Below are 16,382 nucleotides of genomic sequence, written 5' to 3' on the forward strand. Positions count from 1 at the left end.
ATAATAGTATTAGCTAACGTTTTCTGAAGGCTTATTAGGCACTTCCATATGTATTATTTTTTATGTATAATTTATCTTTTGTAGCTGATACTCACAACAAAGCTATGTGGTTTCATAGATTCCTTATTATTTCACAGATGTGGAAACTGAGTCCCAAAGAGGTTGCCCAAGTTATGCAGGTATCATTGGCAGTATCATTGGCATATGTGACCATGTGCTGAGTGCAGACTCAGATCAGGCACTGTAGCTCTGAAGTTTTATGCTCTTGACCACATACAACATTGCCTCTTTTAAAAGTATTCTTGGTGTAAATGTCCTGTAACTTATTTAATCACTTAATGATCAACATTTTGAGTTTCTAATTATTTCTCTAACACAAATAATTTGTTTATATATTATAATACTTGTACTGATGTGAGAATTATTGTACAACAATAATTATAATTTCAAAACCACAGTTTGTGATTTTCAAGATCTAGATAATAGAGAAAAAATAGGAGACAGATAATTTTAAAAGTCCTTTAGGTGTATTTACTCCTTTTAAAGAAAGGTTTTATATTTTAAGGTATATAAATATATATATTCATTTTACAAAATTTAAGCGTAACTATATGATATAGGAAATAAAAGTCCCTTATAATCCCTGCTTCAGAGATAACCTGAAAATGATTTATATTCTTCCAGATTTTTTTCTGTGTGTGTGCGTGTATGTGCGCGCGCATGCGTGTAATTTCTTTCACTAAATTGTGAACCTGGGAGTCTGGGGTTTTGTTTTTATGTACAGTTCCTGGCACATGGTAGATATCCAATAAATGTAGACTGAGCTTTTTATCTCTAAGAATATTAAAATTAACACTAGTATTCACTAACGCTACGACATTAATGGTTTATAGAGGTCTAAGTATTTTTAAGGTAAAAGAAAGTACTCTAAAGAAAAATGATACTAAGGTTTGAATTTGTAATATTTTTCTAGGTCTGTATTTCTATCTTAACTGTAATTTAATGTTTTATTTGTATTATATTATTCCTGCCATGTTTATTAGTATCTAGGATTAGTGATTTTCCAATAATACTGGGTGTTTTTTGTACCACATTATCTCAGCAGTTCTTATTGAACTGACAGATGAGTAATTCCCCAATAATATCTTTTAGTCTTTCTAGTGTATGCCTCTTATGAGCCTATGCCAGAAACTTTGTATTACATAATACATAATCCTTAATTCTAGGCTTCAAGGACTCATAATGATTTTATCCAGGAGTCTCCTATTTTCAGAAATTTAAAAAATGTAATTAAAATTATATTTATTTATGATAAGGTCATAAATACTAACTAAGTATATATTTTTGGTATTTATGGATGGAACTGAATCAGTTTAGAGAGATAATAGTAATACTGGCTGTCTTTAGCTGATCATACACTCTAATTGTAGGAGTGCATGAACGTGGATCACTGATGAATAAAGTATTGAGAAAAGAATCTAGTAATTATAATTTGTGTGTAAGAAATGACATTTTGTTGATACTTTGCTGCAAAACATTTTCTTGTTAAACCATTTTTCACTGATTTACTCACTAAGATTGTACTTACTAAGGTTGTATTGGGTTTGTCTGACTATTCAGTCTTCCAGGAAAGGATGATTGCCTACAATGTGCCAGATATTGTGCTAGGTGCTTGGAGAATGATAAATAGTCATAATTCCTGCCCACAGGTGCTTAGAGTTTAGTGGAAGAGATTGGTTTTAATCAGTGAAATGTAAAATTGTGGTGATAAGTGCTACATGGAGTGAAATGACAACCGTATTATACTGCAAAGTTTGAAAACAATGTGTGAGACCACCCTCACTTTGAACACCAACTACAGCGTTCAGGGTCACCAAGCCACCCTCACTTCTGACAATTGCAACTTTGGGGGGTCCCCAAGACCACCCTCAATTTCTGTACTTTTCTAGAAAAACTCATAGACCTTATTGAAAGCTGTTATAGTTATAGTTATGGTTTATTACAGTGAAAGTACAGATTAAATTCAGCCAAGGGAAGAGATGGTTGGGGCAGAGTCTGGGAAAGTTCCTTGCTCAGAGCTTCCAGTTGTCTTCTCCCAGTAGAGTCACAAATGACACTAACTTTCCTGGCAACCATATGTGACACTATGTACAGAGTATTGTCATTGAGGGAATCTCAACCAATTCTTGGTATCCAGAGGTTTTTTTCTGGCCTCAGTCTCATAGACCTGGCTGACCACCCAACGTGGCTGACCTCAGTTTCCAGTCACCTTGGAGATTGAGCTGATATTGTTGACCCAAAATTCCATCCGAAGTCACAGTGTTAGACTACCTTTATGGACCAAATGCCCCAGGTAAACAAAGATGCTCTTACAAGGCCTGGCTTTTCAAGAGCTTAGTGTTACCTCCCAGAAGCCAAGGGCAAAGCAAGGCTTCTTTTTGGGCAAGATTAAATTTTTTATTATATATATAAAAATGAGACTTGACCCCTTTAGGGAGATCTGAGAAAGCTCTGAGTAAGTGACAGTTTAGCTGAAGTCTAAAGGTTAAGTAGGTATTAGCTGGGAGAAAGAGGTTGAGGATCATCCCAGATTAATAACAGCTTTATAGCAGAAGGAAGTAAGACTAGTAAAATGTACTAAAAGAAGGCCAGTGTAACTGGCATATAGAGAGCAAGGGGAAGATGGCATGAGATGTGAGGCTGAACAGGCAGCCTGTTAATCACAATTAGGTACAGTTAGGTATAGAGACACAATGTTTTGTAAGAAATAGAAGTTTTTCTCTTTCACTTCCAAGAACTGTCAGGATTACAGACTCTTTTGTTCCTTTGTGTGTGGATTCTATTCTAAAGATTACTTAGTGGCCCAAGATGATTGTTGGAGATTTAGCCGTTCTATCTTAACTCCACATTCCAGAAAGCAGAAAGGGGACAGTACACTTCTCTCCTTTTGTGGACATTTTCTAGAATTTGCCAGTGTCACATACTTACTTCTGTCTGGCCAGAACTCAGTCACATTGCTGTACTGAGCAGCAAAGGAGAGTGGGAAAGTTGTCTTCATTCCAGGTGGTCATGGACCCAAATAAAATTTGGGTGCTTTATTCATATGGAAGAAGGAGAGGATGGTTATTAGAGAATATTAGCCTTCTGCCAGAAATGCTGACAAAGGTCAGATCATGCATGGTATTTTAGGCCAAGACTGAGACTTTTTGTCTGTATCTTAAGAGTAATAGAAGGTTATTGAAGTGTTTAAAGAAGTATGACATGATCAGATTTTTATTTAGAAGAGATCCCTTTGGCTATAGTGTAGAGAATTCATTTGAGGAGGAGACAGTGGTATAGAATATAAGACTAGTTATCAGGAGTCTTTTGCAGAAGTACGTGCAGAAGTAGATGAAAGATTGGTGGTAGAGATGAGTATGAGCAGATTTGAATAACACTTAATAGATAAAGTAGTTAGCACCCTTAATGTGTAATGGATTGGATGTGGGGATGAAGGAGGAAGACACAGCAACCAAGGATGATGCCTGTGTTTTTCTTTTTTCCTTTTTAAAAAAAATCATCTTCAGGTACATGGAGTAGGATTATGATAATCCTTGATTGATGACGCACACTCATGACTCCTATTTATTTGTTTATTTTGTTAAGTAATACAGTAAGCCCTTAAGAACTCACCACCCAAGTAAACTTCATCTATTATTTCCTTCTCTCTCACCCATTGTTCAACATAACTCTCATCCTCCCTCCCTCCATCCCTTGTAATCCATCCTCATGTTGAATTTGGTATATCATTTCCTTGCTTTTTTTAATTTTTTAAGAATTTATTTATTTCAGAGAGAGAGAGCTGGAGTGGGAGGGAGAGGGAGAGAGAATCTGAAGCAGACTCGGCAAAGAGCTGGACTTGGGGCTCGATCTTGCGAGATCATGACCTGACCCAAAACCAACAATCAGCTGCTTAACTGACTGAGCCAGCCAGGCACCCCCCCCCCCCCGCTTTCTCTTTTATGTATTTTTTGTTCCTAAAAAGGGTGTGTATATAAAATTTTGACTAGATAAAAAGTATTATGCTTATCAATTGAAAAAAGAGGAGTGCTGAAATGAGACAAAAGCATTAATTTGGGGTCTCAAAGTTGCCATCAGGGAGCACAGATTTGAGTAGCAACCGAAACTGTGTTCCCTAGGCAATGAAAATCAAGGTTTTAAAAGACAAAAGGAATGTTTGTGTTGCTTACAAAGAATTTTGATTGGTGTTGACTCACAAAAAACTAATCTTGACTGAATATAATTGGTTGCTAAAGCTTTCACTAAGCGAAGTCTTACTGTAGCAAGTTACAGGTGTTTGGGCAGAGAGTCCTTGGAATTTATTCCCTTTCACTCAATTTGAAGTTCATGGTTTTATCTTGTGAGGATGTGCATAAGTCCCATTTCTTCATTGGCTTCCTGGCTCCATTTTATTTTATTTTATTTTATTTTATTTTATTTTATTTTATTTTATGTAAATATTTAATTTATTTGTCAGAGAGAGTTATTTGTCAGAGAGAAAGTGAGCACAAGTGGGGGGAGTGGCAGGCAGAGGAAGAAGCAGGCCCCTCTTCAGAGCAAGGAGCCTGATGCGGTACTCAATCTCAGGACCCTGAGCTGAAGGCAGACGCTTAACTGACTGAGCCACCCAGGCATCCCTCCTAGCTCCATTTTAAAATCCCCTGACATAAGTGGTTTATTTCATTTCATCTCTTACATTCTCTGTGTGATTTTGGGGGACTTACTTCATGACTTAATACTATATCATTAAGATTCTTCTATAAGTTGTTTATCATAGTATTGCATGCTGTATAATACCAACTGCATGAACATGCTGGGTTTATTTACTTATTCTTCCTAGATTGACATTTGAGTTATTATGAAGTATGTGGCTATAAACATTTTTCTACATGTCTGCTGTTGTATATGTGCAGATTTCTCCTGGTGTATACCTAGAAGTAGAATTGACTACTTAATGTGGTACATAAATGTATCAAAATGTTTTCTGAAGTAGATGCTCCAGTTACACTCCCATTAGGAATATCTGAGTAACTGTCTAGCCACATGCTCCAATGTGGTATCGTCAGGCCTTTTAATTTTTGCCAGCCAGCTTGTATTTCATTGTGGTCTTGGTTTACATCTCCCTGGACTCTAATCATTTTGAAAGTGTCCGTATGTGTTTCTTCTGTGAAATTTCTGTTTATTTTTATTTTTCTATGGGGTGAATCGTGTTTTTCTTTTTGATTTGTGAGTTGTTTATGTATTCTTGATACTACTTCTTCAAGTTGGCACCTTAATGTTTTACCTTTTCTGGGTGTCTGATGAATAGAATTTTATATTTGAACCAGTGCTTTTTGTATCTTGTTTAAGAAATTGTTATCTGTCTGAAGTTGTAAAAGATATTTACCTGTGTATTTAAATTTTAATTTTTGACATCTATGTCCATGATTCATTGGGTGTTGGGTTTTGGTATATCATGTAAAGTAGGAGTTCAGTTTTATCTTTTTCCATATAGATCAACATTTTTTTCTAGACTCATTTATTAAGCATCTGTTTTTTTCCCTAGTTATCTAACATATTCCGCCTCTGTTGTATATCAGAGTTCCGTGTGTGTGTGTGTGTTTTCTGGACTGTACTCTGTTCCACTCATCAGTTTGTCTCTGTGCCAATATCACTGTCCTAATTCCTTTCACTTATTCATAAGGTCCGATATCTAATAGGTAATGTCTTTCTTCCCTGCTCTTTTTCAGAAGTATCCTTCTATTCTTGGCCCCATGCTCTTCATGTAAATTTCAGAGTCATCTTACCAAGTTGTGTGAAAAATTCTGTTGGAATTTTGACTGGAATAACATTGACTATATATGTCAATTTGGGGAGAATTTATATCTTCATATTAAGTCATGAACATAGTATGTATCTGTTTAGATCTTTATTATCTTTAACATGTGTAATTTTCTCTGTAGAGATCCTTTCCTCTTTTATTAGATTAATCCTAACTCCTTGATATTTCTGTTATAATTATAGATCCTACCTTCTCTTCAATTAATTTTCTAGGTTTCGATGCTGGTAAAAAAATGCAATTCACTTTTATGTTTTAATATTTGGCTATCTTACTAAACTTTTCTATTACCTCTAATATTTGTATGTTGGTTATTTTGAAGGGGTTCTGTCTAAATTACTATATCAAGTGATAACAGTTTTATTTCCTCCTTTCACATCCTTATACCTCTAATTTATTTTTCTTTTCTTTTTGCTTAAGACCTTCAATAAAACATCATGATTTTAAAGGGACTGCTTTTACCATTTTCTTGTTTTGGATGATGTTTACTCTGGTTTTTATTTTTATTTTTTTAAATGTTCTTTTTCAGGTAAGGGCATTTTGTTACTAATTTAGTGAGTGTCTTTATTATGAAAATTTTTCAAATGCTTTTTGAAATAATCCTTCATATCTGGGATAAGCCTAGTTGGTCATGATATATTCTGTCTTTATGTACTGTCAGATTTAATTCAGTATTATTTGCTTAGCGTTTTCATTTATATTAATGAATGAAATGGACCTTAATTTTCTTTTCTTGTAATAGCTTTGATTAGTTTTAGTATTAGGGGTTTGCTGGGAATTTCCTCTTTTTTTTTTTTTATTGTTCCAAAGAATTTGTATTAAGTTTAGATGATCTTTTTCTTCAGATTTTGATAGAATTGGCCTGTACAGCCAATTCTGGGCCTTTACAGTTAATTCTGGGCCTGGTATTTTCTTTGTGAGTATATATATAACTACTGGTTCAGTTTAATACTTAAAAGACCATTTAGGCTATTTCTTCTTGACTTGGTTTTGATAAGATTTTTTTTTAATTTCTGCATTTTTTTAAAGATTTTATTTATTTATTTGACAGAGACAACCAGCGAGAGAAGGAACACAAGCAGGGGGAGTGGGAGAGGAAGAACCAGGCTCCAGCAGAGCAGGGAGCCCGATGCGGGGCTCAATCCCAGAACCCTGGGATCACGCCCTGAGCTGAAGGCAGAGCTTAACGACTGAGCCACCCAGGCACCCCTAATTTCTGCATTTTAGCTTAAATTTACAAAATTGTTTCATATGGTTATTAGTATTCCCTTATTCTTTTTAACTTTATTTTATTTTTTAAAATATTTTATTTATTTGAGAGAGAGAGAACATGAGCAAGGGGAGGGGCAGAGGGAGAAGCAGACTCCCTGCTAAGCAGGGAGCCCAATGTGGGATCAGGATCATGACCTGAGCTGAAGGTAGATGGTTAACCAACTGAGCCACCCAGGCGCCCAACCCCTTTTTTATAGTTGTATTCCTGACTCCTAGAATTCTGACTTGCATATTTGTGTGATAGAGGTTTCATGTATTCATTAATCTATCACATTGTATTGTTTCATATGTGCATTAGGGTAGCAATCCAGCTGATCTTGTTTCTGTTTTCAGCCATGTTCAATCCTTGCTGTAAATTGTCAAACTGAATCTTTCATAATAAAAACCCTATTTTTATTATGTTATTTCCCTATTAAAAATCTTTTGCTCCGAGGGCAAACTACTAATTGCTAAGGTCAGTGGTTTTCAAGGTAACAAATAATGACAAAACCTGACCACAATCATGCTGATACAAACCAGTATGCTCATTGTCTTTTGAACATACCATGTAAATTTGTTCCTTCGTTCATACCCTCTTGTTTCCCTGAATGAATTTCCTTCTCTATTCTCTAGGTCCTATAAAGCTTTCAAAGCTCTGTTAAAATTTTACACTCATAGAGAAACCTCTGTTACTTAAAGATGATTTCTGTCTTCATCATTTTGGTTTTCTGTTCATCTCTTTCTCATGTGTGGATTTTTTTCTAAATTTTTCACAGGCAGGGCACTTATTGCATACTTTTTTTGTTTTGTGTTTATTTTAGAGTCACCTTCCCTTGAGTTACCCACAGTTTTATTCTCAACCCTTTTTTCCCCCTTGACTATGAATAAATATTGAAAACTTTTTATTTTATGGCTACAATTCAGTGAAGATTGACTGTAATTTATAATGCAGTACTTTATTATAGGAGCGTTCCTCTGAGCACCCACCATATTGTTTTGTATAAACTATGAAAAGAAGTTATTCTCTAGTCCAGGGGTTACAAGTCAAGTGGCTGCAGTATCAGGTTGCAACACGTATGCGTGAATCAGGTTGTGTGTAATAAATAGGGAGTGAAGAGCCTGGATGAACTAAAGAATGTATGTTCTTTCAAAGGAATTCAAACCAAGTTCTTAAAGTTCTGGACCAGCCCTACTTGTGACCTCTTACTCTAGCCTCCTTTTATTGTTGAACTTTACTACTGTGTTTGAACATGTGTTACAAGCTAGAGCATATAATAGAATACTCAGGATAAACTAAAGATTTAAAAAGTTGGGGATTACAAAATAAGTTAGGCTGCAGTAAATTTTTTGTGACATGAACTAAAGTTAAAGTTCTTCCAAACAGATGTATATAAGGTGCTTTTTATGTGAGTTTCATGAGGTGAAAGACCTCTCTAACTCTCTCATTCACTCTGCATCCCACACACCACAATGTCTGGCACACTGTAGGTGGTTAGTAAATACTTGAATGACTGTATGGAGATACCCTTTTTTTTTTTAAATGATTTTTTATTATATTAGTCACCATACAGTACATCCCCGGTTTCCGATGTAAGGCTCGATGATTCATTAGTTGTGTATAACACCCAGTGCACCATGCAATACGTGCCGTCCTTACTACCCATCACCGGTCTATCCCATTCCCCCAACCCCCTCCCCTCTGAGGCCCTCAGTTTGTTTCTCATAGTCCATAGTCTCTCATGTTTCATTCCCCCTTCTGATTACCCCCCCTTTCTTTATCCCTTTCTTCCCCTACCGATCACCCTAGTTCTTATGTTCCATAGATGAGAAAAATCATATGATAGTTGTCTTTCTCTGCTTGACTTATTTCACTTAGCATTATCTCCTCCAGTGCCATCCATGTTGTAGCAAATGTTGAGAACTCGTTCTTTCTGATAGCTGAGTAATATTCCATTGTATATATGGACCACAACTTCTTAATCCAGTCATGTGTTGAAGGGCATCTCGGCTCCTTCCACGATTTAGCTATTGTGGACATTGCTGCTATGAACATTGGGGTGCATATGGCCCTTCTCTTTACTACGTCTGTTGGAGATACCCTTTTTAAGGTCTTTTTTTCCTTTTGGCAATTCTATGCTATATATAGCATAACCACCTGGTGGCGATAAACTCATTTTTAAACCTGGAAAGGTATTTTTATACCCATGCACACCATGATTGCTATTCTTCATACACACACAAAATAAGTGTAATAAATCATGGACAATGTGAATCATTATTAACATTGAAGGAGAAATAGTAACCACGGGATTTTTTCTTTTTAAAGAAATATTGAAGATGATTATACAAAAAAACCTGCATGTTTAATGTTTATAACTTGATGACTTTGGAGGAGTTTTTTTTTCCTAATTCTTTAAGAAAGTTTTCTAAAGTGATGGATTACAGATTTGAAGCCCCTAGATCATAGGAATGTTTGAGAGTACTGTGCTGTAGCCTCAGCATCTAGCCTGGCACTGGGTACATAGTGTGTCCCTAATGTGTGAATTTGAAAGAACGTGTGAATGAGTATAAACTTTAACTTCTTCTAACTTCATTCCTACCAAATCATTCCCAGATAATTTCATTCCAGATAATTTTGGCCCAAGATAAGGGGGCACTGAGTCTTACAGAGTTTTAGTTAACCACCTTTATGAAGTCTCCTTTAATCACTGAAATTTTTTTCTCCAAATTTACTAAAGAACTGTGATTCAGAGAAAAATACATATTAAAAGTAATCAGCAGTATTAATTGGATTCTAGATTTCCTGTTACTTTTCTCTAATTTGTCCATTATAAGATAGTTTTGAGTACAAGATATTATTAGAGAGGAATATCAGAAGTGTGGTGGTATTGTTATATTTGTTTGAGACCTGGGTATTAGTGTTTCCTAGTAGAGAAAGCAGTCTTACCAAGGAATTTTTTGAACATACTGCAGCAAACGATGTAAGAACTGGTGGATTTTAGAAGACCTCAAAAGCCTCTGGCAGCACAATAAGTAGAGGAATATAAGAATTAAAGACAAAAGATAATTGAAAATTTTTTTTCCGAAATCCGGCAGGATATAAACAGTTTGCTAAATTTTAAAATCATAAGTGAATTAGCATTTTGGAAAGACTCTAATTAGAAAATAGTATTTAATCATAATGTAGTAACAAAATATAGCAATAGAACTAAACTATTTTGAAAAAATCATTCACCAAATTTAGTTCAACTTTATAATTAACATAGCTGGTATTCACACTGATAATCTGAGGTTCTTTCTAACTCTATAATCTCAACACTGTTTAGGGGCTGTAGGAAATGTGGAAGAAGTCCTTGTCTACAGTAGGTTATAATCTTGTTAGGGAGACCACATATATGTACAGAGCCAGCCTAACATGGTGGCTAAGTGCACAAATTCTAGAATGAGACTGTCTGCCTCTTGCTTAGCTCTGTGCCCTTGGGGCAAGTTACTCAACTTCTTTGTGCCTTAGCCTCCACAAATGTAAAATGGGGATAGTAATATTACTCCTTCATAGGTTGTTGAGAGTATTAAAAGAATTAATGCATGTGAAGTGCCTAGTAAAGTACCTGGCACATAGTAAGTGCTATCTGAATTTTTTTCACTCTGACTAAAATATAAGGTCCACATAATTTGTTAAATAAATAGTTACCAACTAGATGACAGCACTGTAAAGACTACATATGATTGAGCTGAAAAAATGTGTGGACAATATATATCCTTTCTAGAAACTCGAAGGTAGAAACTAATAGCAATTGTTGGATAAAAGCTACCTAGGTGAGTTGGAGCTTGTGCTGAATACGGAAATATAGGTTAAATTTGGAAATGAATTTAGGAAGAAGTGTGAATAGGAGGGAGGACAGGTTCTTTTGGTTTAATCAGCTGTGTTTAGATCAGGAAAGATAGGTCTTGTTACCCTAACTGGATTGGTTTCACTGATGTTATAAGTTTATTTAACTTATTTGGTTTCCTAGAATCCTCAACTCCAGAATCGCAGCTTTTTAAAAAATAAATTGATAATATTTTTGCCGTTATGTTTTATAGGTAATTAACAATGCTTGTGCTACCCAGGCTATAGTAAGTGTATTATTGAACTGTACGCATCAAGATGTCCATTTGGGAGAGACATTATCAGAGTTTAAAGAATTTTCACAAAGTTTTGATGCAGCTGTGAGTATAATATTACTATTCCTAGAATGCTTTATTTGTGATAGTTCTCTTTTTAATTGGCTACTTTAACAATTATTTTAGATGAAAGGTTTGGCACTGAGCAATTCGGATGTGATTCGACAAGTACACAACAGTTTTGCCAGGTAAAGAGACTTTTTGTTAAATAAACACTGTTTCTTTTTTGCTTGTTTGTCTCTCACTATTTCTTTTCTTCATTGTAGACAGCAGATGTTTGAATTTGATGCAAAGACATCAGCAAAAGAAGAAGATGCTTTTCACTTTGTCAGTTATGTTCCTGTAAATGGAAGATTGTATGAATTAGATGGATTAAGAGAAGGACCGATTGATTTAGGTAATCTGGTTCCTGTTCCTGGTATTTCACTTTTGACAAGGAAAAAAGATTGGGCATTCTCCTTTGTTTTTGCCACAGTGCTGCTTAGATTTTGAAGGGGAAGGTGACTATGAGGTAGTATAATGTCATGAAAGTCTTAAGCTTTTCATTACTTAGGAGGTTAAATAACAGAAAGGACGTGTTGACTACTATGGTTCAACTGGGATCTTTAATTTTTTTCTAAGAGAAAATTTCTTTAATCCATAGATAGATTATGTAATTTATTTTTTTTAATTTTCCAGTTAACTTTAAAAAGCTCCTTCTTTTAGTGAATATAAGTTATTCTTGTCATTTTTAACCTACTGATGACCATCTTGCATTAAAATATTTTCACTTAGATTTGTATCATTCAGAATCACTTTAATTCAGTGTTTAACAATCTACAAAAGTGTTTTACTTTGAAGTTTCTGAAATAGTGCATTAGTATGCTGTCCTTTGGGCCAAAGGGTAAATTTGTCCCAATCCCACTCATCTCTAACCTTAAGCAAAAATGATAAATGGTTAGCAAGGTTGAGGATATAATTGGTGGTTCTGATATAGTACTAAAATCATAGGCCCACAGAGAATTTTAACTCCTTATTTTTACCTCATTAAGTTTCCTTTTTAAAAAAATTACGTTCATTTTTAAGTCCAACAAAACCTGTTTTTATTGAACCTAATGTTATCTGGTGTTTGTAAAACTTTATAGTTTTATTAGATTAAAAAATGAACCTAGGTTCATTTTGTTTGTACTTTTTTGACCATAGCCCCTGCATAGAACAATAATTTGTCTAATGCAGATTTACATGTTTTTAAAATATTTACTTTAAAATATTTAAAAATATTTATTTTTCTGTGTCACAGAAAATTAATAGAATGTTCTTTAAATTCTCTTTAAGTTTTTTGTAGTTTCATGGTTGAGCTGATCTCTGCATTTTCTCTCTTGGCTTCTATCTGGTCACTTACTCTGTATTCGTTAGAACCGTCAAATACAAAGGAAGTAAACGATAAAGTAGAGCAGCCAGTTTTGCTGTACAGCTGGTGGCTATGCTGAAAATTGTGGTGAAAAGGAGGATTAAAACAACTGGGTAAAACTGGTTTTGCATTATGTGTGATTTCAGTTTTTTATTTTATAGTTATGATGATAGGGAGTCAGATTGATAAACATTGAATCCATATTTTCTAACTTACGTGCTCATTTTTCTTAGTCCTCAGTTTTATCACTGTAAAATGGTAGTTATCCTTATTTCACAAAGTTGTGGATTTTAATGGGATAACTCCCTAATTAATTACTTTTCCAGGTGTTTGTTCAGCACCTAAGTGACACAATAATGTGGTAATGCAAATTATGCTAATGCTTTTTGCCCTCACCTTTACTCCAAAACTAAGTATTGAAGCTTAACATTGTTATGCTAAAAGGATTTTTACCATCCTGAATTTCCCGAGATATTTATAAAAAGATATTTTAGACTAACTTTTGAAATAATTTTAATGTTGATTTTATTTGATTTAATTGCTTTCAAATTTCTTTCTAGGTGCATGCAATCAAGATGACTGGATCAGCGCAGTGAGGCCAGTCATAGAAAAAAGGATACAAAAGTAAATGCTCAGCTAATCTTACTGGCATAGTATTCTGGTTTTTAAACATTTTTTTTTCAACTTTTATTCTATTATTATTTTAGCAGTGCTTGTTGAACATCTTTTTGATTGGATTAATATGTTCAGGAAATCTATTTCAGAAATATTTAAATTCTGCATAGTAATATATGCCCTCTTTATAAAAGTTAAACTTGCAGATCTCCATTGGATATTTTCTTTCATTGTTTTGTAGAGTTGTTTTTAAGCATATTTTTTTTTATTAAATTAAAACCTTTATTTGGAGATAATTGTATATTCATGTTCAGTTATGAAAATAATGCAGGGAGATCCCATGTACCTTTTACCCAGCAAGGGTAACATCTTATCGAACTGGAGTACAGTGTCCACAGCCAGGATGTTGACATTGATACAGTCAAGGTGCAGAATGATTTCATTAGCACAAGGATTCCTCATTGTTGCCCTTTTAGAGCCACAACCACTTCCTTCCTCTGTTGCCACTCTCCCCTCCCACCCTTAATCCCTAGTTTTATAATTTTTGTCAGTTAAAGAATGTTGTATAAATGGAATCATACAATATGTAACCTTTTGGGACTGGCTTCTTTCACTCAGAATAATTTTCTGGAGATTTATTCAGGTCGTTAAGTACATAAGTAGTTCATTCTTCTCTAACTATGGGTAGTAGTCTATGGTATGGGTAGGACCATTTTTTTGCCTATTTACCCACTGAAGGACATAAGGATTGTTTCTAGTTTTTGGCTGTGATGACTAAAGCAACAATAAACATTTGTGTACACATTTTTGTGTGAATATAAATTTTCATTTCTCTGGGATAAATGCCCAGGAGTGCCATTGCTGAGTTGTAAATGCGTGTTTAATTTTCTAAGAAACTGCCAGACGCTTTCAGAGTGGCTGTACCATTTTACATTCCTACCAGCAATGTATGAGTGATCCAGTTTTTCCACATCCTTGCTAGCATTTGGTTTTATCAAAATTTTTTATTTTAGCCATTCCAGTAGGTGGGTAGTGATATTTCATTGTAATTTTAATCTATATTTCCCTGATGACTAATGATGTTGAAAATCTTTTCATTCCTTTTGCCTATTTTGTAATTGGATTGTTTGTTTTTTGACTGTTGAGCCTTGAGTTTCTTTACATACTCTAGATAGTACTAGTTCTTCATCAGACACGTTGCCTGTAAATATTCTCTCCCTGTCTGTAGCCTGTCCCCTAATTCTCCCAGTATAGTCTTTCAAGAGCAAAAGTGCTTAATCCCAATGAAGTCTAATTTATTAATCTTTTCCACTATGAATTGTTTTTTGTTGTCAATCTAAGAATTCTTTGTCTAGGCCTAGGTCCTAAAGATTTTGTCTTTTTACCTAAAAAGTTTATATTTTAACATTCTACATTTAAGTCTGTGATCCATTTTGAGTTAATTTTTGTACATGTTGTGAAGTTAAATCAAAGTTCATTTTGTTGCCTATGCATATCCATGTGCTGTAGCACCATTTGTTGAAAAGGCTATCCGTCCTCTACCAATTTGGTAGAATTATAAAAAACCAGTTGGGTGTATTTGTGTGTCTGTTTCTAGGTTCACTGCTTTGTTTTATTGACCTGTGTGTCTGTTCTCTGCCAGTCCTACACAGTCTTGATGACTGTGGCTGTATTGTAAGTCTTGAAATCAGATAAACTGATACCTACAACTTTATTCTTTTTCTTGAAAATTGTTTTAGCTGTTATAGTTCCTCTGTCTTCCCATATAAATTTTAGTATAATCTTGTGCATATCTACAAAAATTCTTGCTGGGATTTTGATAGGAATTGTGTCAAACATTTATATCTGTTTGGGGAGAATTGGTATAAGTCTTCCTGTCCATGAACATGGTATGTCTCTCTATTTACTTTGATCTTCTCTAATTTTTTCATCAGCATTTTGTACTTTTTAGCATACAGGTCCTGTACATGTTTTGTCAGATTTATACCCAAGTACTCTAGTCTTTTGAATGATTACAAATGATACTATATTTTCATACTTGATTTCTTTGATCATTATTAGTGTGTAGAAACACAGTTGATTGTTTTCTTTCTTTTTCTTGAATCCTTTGACCTTGCCGAATTCATGTACCAGCTTTAGAAGTTATTTTGTGAGTTCTTGGCATTTTCTCCATAATCATGTCATTTGCAAATAGGGACAGTTTTGGATTTGTCTACTTCACATTTCAGTTTAATCAGTTTTTATTTTACATATTTTGCAGGTCTGTTGTTTGGTGCATAAACTAAACATCACTATCTCCTTAGTGGATTGATTTTTTATCATTATGTAATATCCCTCTTTAGTAATTTTCTTTGTTTTGAAATTTACTTTATCTCATAGTAATATAGCCAGTCCTGCTTTCTTTTGATTAGTGTTTTCATTCAGGTTGAGATTTTTATCATTTTTAGTATGACAAATGATTACAGATTGAAACCTGGACATTTGTGGCTTTATATAACAAAACTCTGGATTTTTTTTTTTAAAGATTTTATTTATTTATTTGACGGAGAGAGACAGCCAGCGAGAGAGGGAACACAAGCAGGGGGAGTGGGAGAGGGAGAAGCAGGCTCCCAGCGGAGGTTCGATGCAGGGCCCGATCCCAGAACACCGGGATCACGCCCTGAGCCGAAGGCAGACGCTTAATGACTGAGCCACCCAGGTGCCCCAAAACTCTAGATTTTTTCAATAAAATTTCTGTTAAGCTGGTTTATGTGGGCACTGCTCTGGCATCTCAGGATGCTACCTCATTACTGCCAGGTGGGAGTGGAAGTTCAGGTTCCCTATCCTGCTTCCATTGACACTGGAAATGGGAAGAGTTTCCTTGTTATTACTACGCAGGGGTGGGAGTTCCCACCCCAAAAGGGTGAAGCCCCCAAAAGGGTGTCCACTTGATACTACCCTGGCTGGAAGGAGTAGGAATGCCTTGTTACTGCTTACTACATGGCTTCACTGTCACTAAAGTGGGGGAGGGGGCTTCTTTACCGCTGTATGGTAGTGACTTCCCACTTGGCTTCCCATTTAGTCTCTTCTAGACACTGCAAATAGGTATCATTACTGCCCATAGGG

The 16,382-nt window shown here is 35.0% G+C and overlaps 1 protein-coding gene across 6 annotated transcripts in view; it reads left to right on the plus strand.

Moving 5' to 3' along the window:
• The window catches only part of UCHL5 (ubiquitin C-terminal hydrolase L5), a 49,026-nt gene that overhangs the window by 12,716 nt on the left and 19,928 nt on the right, over nt 1-16,382 (plus strand). For 5 of the 6 annotated variants that reach the window (XM_044390684.3, XM_044390683.3, XM_026517358.4 and 2 more), the window contains exons 4-7: nt 11,192-11,317; nt 11,399-11,460; nt 11,539-11,669; nt 13,223-13,286. In XM_044390684.3, coding sequence (XP_044246619.2) covers nt 11,192-11,317; nt 11,399-11,460; nt 11,539-11,669; nt 13,223-13,286 — 383 coding nt within the window. Of the gene's footprint in view, nt 1-5,829; nt 5,928-11,191; nt 11,318-11,398; nt 11,461-11,538; nt 11,670-13,222; nt 13,287-16,382 lie in introns of those variants that run through there. The other variant, XM_048224831.2, reaches the window with a different exon arrangement.

This window comes from Ursus arctos, unplaced genomic scaffold, assembly GCF_023065955.2.
Source record: "Ursus arctos isolate Adak ecotype North America unplaced genomic scaffold, UrsArc2.0 scaffold_2, whole genome shotgun sequence".
In the NCBI taxonomy this organism is placed as follows: Eukaryota; Metazoa; Chordata; class Mammalia; order Carnivora; family Ursidae; genus Ursus; species Ursus arctos.